Consider the following 9,732-nt stretch of genomic DNA (forward strand, 5'->3'; position numbering starts at 1 on the left):
ACACACACACACACACACATCACTCATATGTGCCAGATGCTGTATTTTCAACACACACAGATTCAGACACACACACACACAGATTCAGACACACACACACGTCACATGAGGTTCTTTGTTTTGGTTTGCTGCAGAGATAAAACCCGGCTCTGTTACACTTCTCTGTAAGGGAGACAAAGAGCGCTTATCTCATAACACTGAATGTGTGTGTCTGAGGGAGAGAATGCGTTTGTGTGAGTGTTTTCCAATGCAGTCATTTTATTTATGCATTGAAAAAATATTTTTTTCTTTAACTAGCTGGATTTTCAGTGTACTTAAGTCTGTTTTTTTGTTTTTTGTTTTGTTTTGTGGGGGGTTTTCCCTTGTGGATCTGTGTCTGTAGTCATGAGATCTACATGCTGATTTAGCCACCAGGGCTAGCATGACACACTTCCTCTTGAAAAGGAGGCTAATCACACGTTAAAAGATTTAAGTTTAAAGTTCAACACAAACCCACTATAGACGGATTGGATGGGAAATTATTCTAAAAAATGCTAAAGCAATAAATAAAAGAAGTTGCCAAAATAAAAATCTAATATCTCTGAGCAGTACCTTAGCATGTTTGCAATAGCTCAACTAGTTTTAGTTTTAATACAGCCAGAGCTGGGTGGCAACAGTGGGGGTGGCAAAAACTGTCCAATAGTAGGAACAAATGCTAAAAAATAGAAAATATACTTTGGTGACTCACATGAGTAAAGTCTTTTTAAGAAACAACATCCATGTACGCACCAATCAGTCCATCCTTTTTATCTGTTTATCTGAGCCTGGGTCGCAGGGAGCAGCAGCCTAAGCAGAGAAGAGGGGACGTCCCTCTCCTCAGCCACCTTATCACCTCCAGCTTATCCAGGGGAATGCCGAGGCATCCCCAGTCCAGCCGAAAAATATAACCTCAACCTGCTCCTTTCTGTGTGGAGTAGCGGTTCTACTTTGAGGACCTCTCAATTAGAGCAGGGCAATATGACCAAAAATATTTATACTTTATTATATTATAATTTTATACATTTGAAAGTTTGCGATAACGATATAACTGACGATATAATTGACACTAGACAAAATACTTTACAACTCCACAACTTTATTAGTGCAAAAAACCCCAAAAAAACATCAATGTATTTTCACTGTTTTTATGTGCATTAAAGTTATGTAAAAATTTAACAGTGCAAATGCAAAATCCTTGCTGACAGTTTAACCAAAAGGCATTTCCAGTGGAAATTAGCCAACATATCCTCAGCATAACCATGTATAATATCTGCAAAACTTAAAAACAGGTTATACACACACAATACGGTAATATTATGATGAAGCACAGTACGTATCACTCCCCGAGGCTCCTGCCTACGATAGCCGTAATGCTCAAACAATCCATCAAGCTGTGCAGGTTCGTAGCTTAGCAAAGTCGTACTAAAACATTTGACAGATTTTCGAGCGCCGTGTACAACATAAAATCATTTCAAGGTCAGTAAACACAACCAGAATTCATACATAAGGCGCACGGGATTATAAGGGACTCTGTCGATTTTCAGAAAAATCAAAGGATTGATTTTAAGTGTGCCGTATTTTCCAAAAAACACGGTAATAACGACGGCCCGCTAGCATGCTCTACTACCAAAAATAGTGCTTTGTTGTGTATCTGACGGATGAAAGCTAAACCAGTTCCACACCACTGAAGTTGCAGCATTTTTACAAACCAATTCTGGTTCATCCGTTTCATTCAACGATCTGCTTTCGTCCTTCTCATGCTCCGTCGCCACCATGCTTTTTTTCCCGCCATGTGCGTATGAAACCAAAGGCACTGCGCATGCGTGTTTTACCCATATTCTATCGCGATATTTCATTTTCTTATTGTTGCCCAACATTATACCGGTATTACTGTGAACAGTATGATATGGTCCAGCCCTGCTCTCAATGACTGCACTCTTTACTGTCTCTGAGTAAGAGGCCGGCCGCCTTTCAGATAAAGCTCATTTTCACTGTTTGTATCTACAATCTTGTTCTTTTGGCGACTACCTAAAGCTTGCGACCATAGGTTACGGTTGTAGCTCGACTGGTAGATTGACGGCTTTGCTTTTGTACTCAGCTCTCTCTTCAACACGAGGGGCCGGCGGAGCGTCTTCATCACTGCAGCTGATGGCCCAATCCGCCTGCCTGTGAAACTATAATATATACATTTACTGATTTTGTAAATAGTAATGTAATAAGTAAAATAATTAGTGGCAAATCTCCTTTAGCCCCACGCACAAGGCTCAACGCGTAAACGAGGAAACCACGCTAACGCGTTGATGCAGTGCGGCCCCAAGCACGGGCGATCTGCAGTAACTCGCTAATGGAGATTTGTCGCGTTAATGCGGTTATGGCGGTAACGTCATTTTAACAAGATTAACGCTGACAGCACTAAAAATAACACATAACACAATTAGTGAACAAAAGAAAAGTTATGCAAAATTTTGGCACTTATTTAGTTTCACTTCAGTGTTTTTTACTGACATTCATGGTCGTGATAGTTTCTGCTTCCTGCCTTTTCATTTTTAGTCTTTGCATCTTGTTAGCCAAACTGTATGGAGTAAACAAAAACATTGTTTTTTGTTGGAGGAAAGCATGTATTGTAACTGAGAACACTTGAGAGCTTGGTAGGTGTAACGTTTTTACCTGCTCCTTACCTGGTAGACCCACAGTGAACTAAGTGTTCCTAAAGTTATTTTGCATAAATTATTTTAAAAAATATTTTATTTTTGTATTATTTTGCATAATTATATTGTCAGTAATATTGTAATTTGACACAGACAGTGGTACTCCAGTCAGACCTTCAACAGCCTTGAACCTGCTCTGTTTTGTAGCAAAACGTCTGTGTGATGTTGATGTGCGAACGGCATCACTAAATGTTGGTTAGCATTTACTGATAGCAAAGGGGGCGAGATCAGTGTTATAGCCAAGATTAAATAGTTTTTAATCTTCAGCATTTATTGATCACACATCACTGCAGTCTGGGATGATGCTGCAATATATATTTTTCTCAGGCCTAGTTAACGCACAAAACAAACATTATGGTTTTGTGTTGGTGAGGTTACAGTCACATGTGCTGATATTGACTGAAGCCATTTTCGCTGTGCGGTGTCATGGATGATGTATTAGTGAAGGTGCGCGTGTGTGTGTGTGTGTGTGTGTGTGCGTGGACAGGCAGATGGGGTCTCCTGAGTATGAAGGGAGCTAACGACCTTGAGAGAGAAATGAAAAGAGAGGCATGGTGATGGCAGGGGTTAGCGTGTTTTGTGCCGAGGGTCAGGCAGCATGGGCAGGGCATTTCTGCTGCCGCTGCTTCCTCACTGCATTTCCTCCACTCAGCCTGCCTCATAAGTGCACGCACACATACTCACACTCATGCACACGCACACATTGACGAGGCGATACCGCAGCGACACAATGAACACGGTCTGGCTTCAGGCAGATTGAGCAAGGTGTTTCCTGTGACCTGAACAACTGCTGCGTCAACAGAAATGCATTCGTCTGGAACAACACTGGCAGGCGCTCGCAGCCGTGCACAGCGTGTACGTGTGTCTCGGCAAACTGATTTGACTCTGTCAATTAGCGCTCATTAATTTCACCTCATTTGAATGCGTGAGCGTGTGTGTAAGTGAAAACAGCTGTGTTCAAGTGCGCGATGGTCATCCTTTATTCATGCTTCGTTCATGGTTTATTCATGTACTGTTGAAGCATTTGCAAAGTGAATGAATATTGGATTAAAAGGAGCTTTGAGTTATTCATGAGCGGAGATATTTTGGACTGTACGGGTGCTCACAAAATCTTCAACATCGCACAAGAATGCACAAAATAACAGCACAGATGAAAGCAGTCTTCTAAATGTTGCATTCTTTTGTAGCCGACTCTGTGTTTTTGTGTGTCCTGCAGGCCGCACATTGCCCTGTTATGGAAAAGATGAAGAGGATTAAGAAGCGTCTGTCATTAACACTCCGCCCCAGTCAGACCATCGACGAGTCTCTGTCAGAACTGGCTGAGCAAATGACCATTGAAGATGGTGGCACCAAGGACAACGGTATTCACCTTTTCTTTTTACAAATCCTTTTCTAAAAAAGATATGAACGTATAGAAATGTTGAAATACAAAAGAACAAAATGGTAAAAACATATTTTAGTTGCAGTGAATAAAATGAGGATGATTCATTTTAAAAGGTTTACAATTCCATTAAAAAAATCTCTGATTTGAGTCCCTGCCTGATCTGCACCAGCGTAGAAAATTCTACCAGTCTGATTTTTCTAAGTGTTTTCTTGTGCATGCCCTTCAGCTGATATGTAAAAGCTAGAAGGACACGGGGGTTTTGTATCTCGACATCTCTCAGGGACTTCTAAATTATAAATCTCTGAAGCTGATGAAGACAAAGTTCAGCATGTGTGTCAGTAACAGTTGTAAAGGCCTTCCTCCAAGTACCTCTCTACCGAGTTATGTAAGAGGAGTAAGAGCAGAGCACTTAAAGACACACACACACACACACACACACACACACACACACACACACACACACACACACACACACACACACTGAGAGCTTCTCAGACGATCAGAAAGTAGTCCATAGTGAATGATCATTCACAGACATCCAATCTTTTTCTGCTTTTCCCTCATATGTGCTACACCATGTCTCCAGTGAACCTTTGGGTTGATAGACACATGACCATAAGTGGCTGCTGCTTTTGATTGACAGCTGTCAGGATAAATGAACATTAATCACTTCATTAATGTGTACTTAGTTTGTAACTTTTTTTGGTGTGACAGCATCATGATTGAAACGTTAGCAAAATCCATCCGCTCACAGTTGAAAATGGATGGAGGATGCACTAAAGGACTTTGGAACTTTCTGTTCCCATCAATCTAATCAAGTGCAGAATGAAACTGTGTCTGATGTTTTTGTATGTATGTTAAAGGTCCATATGGGAGAAAGTGTTTTGTAATGTTTTCTTAGAGGAAAGGGAACTTAATTGTTGTGAGAGAGCCCCACATTATGCTTTCAAATATTTGTATACTTGGCCATTTTTCCCTCAGTATTACAATCCTTTTTTTCCGGTTTGCTGTTGTTTCTTTTATATAAATTATGTCCACTTAGGTCTGTGAAGATTCTCAGTCATCCAGGTCATCGTAGTTAAAGGAGCTTGCAAAGAAAAGCGTCTGGACTTCTTTAAGTTGCTTGAAGACGTTTCACCTCTCATCCGAGAAGCTTCTTCAGTTCTAAGGTCAAATGGTGGAGAAATGATGATGATCTCAGGAATGATGATCTCAGGAATGATAATCTCACACCAACTCTCCACCATTTGACCTTAGAACTGAAGAAGCTTCTCGGATGAGAGGTGAAACGTCTTCAAGCAACTTAAAGAAGTCCAGACGCTTTTCTTTGCAAGCTCCTTTGACTATGTCCACTTAGAAAATTATTTTAGATGCCTTTTTTTTTTCTAATTTTGGGGTTAGAGAAAGTATTCTCGTGGTTGCAGAGGCATTCCCAGAGAGTAATTCCCAAAGGGAATAGTTGGACATTGAGCAGAAAACTTAAAAACAGAAACAAAACTGCTTTTACTTTGTTTGTATTTTGACTTCGCTGTTTTATTCTAATTGCTATTCAAGCAATGAAAGGTGAATCATTTCTCAGTACTGACATCTATCATTTAGGAGTAGACTGCAAACCTCCACAGACTTTTTTTTTTTTAATTTTATTTTGAAAGCCTCTAGCCCTTCCCTTCTCTTGTTTCCCCACTGGCTGACTCACCGGTCATGTTCTTATCATGGCGATTGTCGTTATCATTCAGTTGCTTTCCCAGAGGCAATCTAGTCCCGTCCTGCAGTGGGGCATACTCTTGACTCCTCTATTTTTGACAGCAGCCGAAAGGGTACACTGCAAATACAGTTCACAGCCAAGCTTTCTTTGCATTAGCTGGCTTGACAAAGCCTAAAAACCCAGTAAAGCACCACAGTTTTGTAAATAAGACAATTATTTCCTATCTTATTCATAGCCTTTTACTTTTTTGTTTTCTTTAGGTCACGAGCAGTTGTCCAAGCATTTCACTGCATATCGTACTGTGTATGACTGTGTACGTGACAAATAAAATTTGAATTTGAAGACAAAAGATGAGTGCTGCAGAAAACTGTTAATCTCACACAGAGCGCTAAAATAAATGTTTTAATTCCAGTTGAATTGCTACTGTTGAATTGTAAGGTGACAGCTGGACATTAGATTTCTAAAACTTTAAACTGGATTCATTTAGACATTATTACTGTCCCACAGCCTAATAAAGGCCATGTGGAAATCCCTTTATTATGTCAGCAGTTCAAGTTGAAATCAAACTCACTGATTGAACATCTATTCTTGTGTGTTTTTATCTGTTTTAGTTGCTACAATTCCAGCAATGTAAAAGAGACTTTTACAGCAGATTAGAGTTCAACAACATATAGATATTCCTGTGTCAATGTGGTGCTTCATTCAGGTTTCAGCAAGGAGCAGCTTGACATCTTGCACATATAAGACTTATTGGCCCAAAACATAATCTATATGGCACTTAGAACATGCTGTAAATTAAAGAACTTGAAAAGATCTGGCGCTTCCAGCTGAATTTAAACCACAAGAGCCACTTTCATGACACAGAAAACTCTGACTTTAAGCTCAACATAGTGTTTAACTAGCTGTGTAGCACACCTCTGTGAACAAGAAGTACCCTCGCAACTGCAGTCTTAAGACCTAGTTGGATTAGAAGTAATAAGCAAGATAATTATGTCAGTTGATCACTTCATTTCTTAAGAAGGACCAAAATGCTCATAGAGCGTTCGCTCTCTATATCAACCTTTGTAGTCAAGGTTTGCACAGTGTGTAGGACTTCTGTGAGCATGAGGGGATCATGTTAGGTATCCCTTTGACATCATACAGAACCAAGAGCACAAAAATCTGTATAAAACAACCTGAAGTCTCAGTCTTTGACTCACGGAGTATTTGTGTGTGTGTTTATTTGTGGTATTATTCTCCTCTTAGCATAGGTTTGTCACTCTGGGCATTACATAACTCTCTGTCGTCTCATGTTTATTTCTACCCATCTCCCTGTAATTGAGGCTGAAGGTTGGTATTTTTTAACATTTCTGGATCTCAACTTAAATGTTAAATAAAATTCTGTTGGTTCAAACAAACCTCTGCTGCACAGTATGCATGTCACATAACCAACACATTTCAAAGGTTGAAGGAGATGGGACGTGATATTCTTTGGTGCTCCGTGCGTGCACCCGAGGATTTGTGATTCCACTGTGGAGCATCTGGGTGTCATGAAATCAGACATCCTGACACTAGCTTTGTTGTGTTTCAGAGCCCTTCATGAGGAATGGCCGCCCACCCACCTCCCACAGCATGCACTCCTTTCTGCACCAGTACACCGGTTCCTTCAAGAAGCCGCCCCTGCGCCGGCCACACAGCGTCATCGGAGGCACTCTGGGATCTTTCATGGTGATGCCGCGCCATGGCAGCCGCCTGGGTGAGAACGCAACACACACACACACACACACACGGATGGAAGTGAGCGATAGAAAAGCAGATGCCATCCAAGAGCAAACAGGAAACGTCTCACGATCCTGAGATTTCACATTTGCAGACAGATTCTGGGCATTAATCCCATGAACCCTTAGCAGGCCTGCTTTTTACCCAAGAGGCTGCTGGATGGGGGAACTCAGTCAAACGTTACGCAGTTTCCTGCGAGAACTGACTCATCACAGTCAAGCCTAGTGACGAGTCTCATCCTGACTGGTGGAAGTGAGATGATGTCCAGATGATTCAGAGCAGTAGCAGATTTCAAGGTTGGGGTTGAACAACCTACATGGTGGCAAAATGATTCACAGGATGTAGAAACATGGTCTGAGACACTAATTCTAAATGTCGGTGAATACATCTTGATATTCAGTTCAAGTTCAAATAAAAGTGATGCTAAAATGTGGTATACATCATGGGACTTCCACACAGGACGTGCTGGGTTCAATGGGAGTTCAATTGAGCCACATTAACTGCGCGTTTGTCAAACTTTGTCCTCATAATCTACCAGAGCTCCCAATTTCTGTGCTTTTCTTGGTGCATCACTGTATGACACCATCCACTGAGAATAGAATAAAATAGAATAACTGGTTTCAGAGCGATGTGCTATGTGATAGCACCTTTAGACCAATTTTGTGACTAAACAGTTTTTGTATTCATGCTTGTAGGAAGTCAGAAGACCAGCTTTATGTTCTGTAGCTGGCAATCATTGAAGTTTTAATGTGTTCTCTCCTTTTGTTGTGAGTCTGTTTGTAGCATGTTGAACGAGCTGCTGATTGTTGGGTTTAAAAGATGACTGAGGACCACTAAAAACATTACCAGTTAACATTAGGATTCTACATGTTTACATGAGCATTTAGCTTAAAGCCTGTCAGAGTGGTCACAACCTGTTAATTGTTTTATATTCGTCAGTTTCAAATTTTTCAGATGGTGCCATAAACATTAAGCAAACTTTAAAATATTTTTCTTTTCAAAGTGACCCAACAGCAATAACCAGCATCTGTGCAAACCATGTGTTCCACACACTGTTAGACATTTTACAGCTCAGGCTTTTTGCTGGTGCTTTTTCTCAGCCAGTGGAACACCAAAGGACCTGTTGAGCCTCACACTGGACCCTGGCCTAGATAGAAGGACTTGGATCTAAAAGCAGGCCAGTTAAGTAGGACATTGATGTACTGCATATTGCTGCTACACTCTGTTTGCCTTTTGGCAAAGCTGCTAATGACCACAGAGAGAAGGAAGACAAGTAGTGAGAGAGAGAGAAATGTGGCGATGTGTCAAAAGCTCTGTAGAGACAGGGAAATAAAAGAAGGATCAGTGAAAATGTTCAGCAAAGAAAGCTCAATTATGGGTGGAGAACGAAATCATTCAAGGTTTTTGAGAAAGAAAGAGGTGAAGCAAGACAACCTAAAGGAAAACAATGTGGGAGGAAGATAAGAAATCAGCATAGGGGGATTTGTAAGAAAAAAAGACTGGGTTTGATTTGGTTTAATGAGAGAAAGTCAAAATATTATTGAGAGAGGAAAAAAATGTGAGAGTTCTTGGAGAGGATGAGGGAAGACATAAAATAGCAGGAGATGATGCAGAGGTATGTGAAAGTGAAAGGAGGTTAACGGGAAAAGAAAGTAGGACAGATTAGATCATTTGAAAGCTTTGGAGAAGAAGAGGCACAACAAGGGCAGGTGGGGGGGATTCTGCTGAAGCAGTAGAGGGAATCAAATGAGCTAAACCCTTTAAAAACTTCACACACACAACAGAAAATAAGCTGGAAGAGTGAGAAATGCATAGAATAAAAACACATGAAAGGCAGAAGTGGTAGCTGAAAAATGCTGATGTTTCTGAGAAAGAAATAAGTGTGCAAGTCAGAGGATCTGAAAAAGGGGTTAGTGGAATATTTGGAAGTTTTTCGAAGAGAAGGCGAGTTGAAAATTGGGACAAAGACGAGTGTTTGTGGAAAGACAGTAAGTGGGTTAGGTTGAGATGAGTACGAGCATTACAGGCATGAAAAATGGAGTGAAAGCTTTCTGGAATAAAGAAATTAGACAGTTTTTATCTGTAGGCACTCATTTATGAAAACACAGGAACATTCTGAGCATTTACAAAGGTATTATATACACACATATATATATATA

General features: G+C 40.6%; 1 protein-coding gene across 1 annotated transcript in view; it reads left to right on the top strand.

Annotated features, from left to right (window-relative positions):
• Nucleotides 1-9,732, top strand: part of cdk17 (cyclin dependent kinase 17) — a 50,585-nt gene that overhangs the window by 25,146 nt on the left and 15,707 nt on the right. Inside the window, exons 2-3 of the mRNA XM_005743355.2 lie at nt 3,943-4,087; nt 7,386-7,550. Coding sequence (XP_005743412.1) covers nt 3,961-4,087; nt 7,386-7,550 — 292 coding nt within the window. The 5' untranslated portion in view covers nt 3,943-3,960. The remainder of the gene's footprint in view (nt 1-3,942; nt 4,088-7,385; nt 7,551-9,732) is intronic.

Source organism: Pundamilia nyererei, unplaced genomic scaffold (genome assembly GCF_000239375.1).
Source record: "Pundamilia nyererei isolate P.nyererei 1_Seehausen unplaced genomic scaffold, PunNye1.0 scaffold00130, whole genome shotgun sequence".
Taxonomy (NCBI): Eukaryota; Metazoa; Chordata; class Actinopteri; order Cichliformes; family Cichlidae; genus Pundamilia; species Pundamilia nyererei.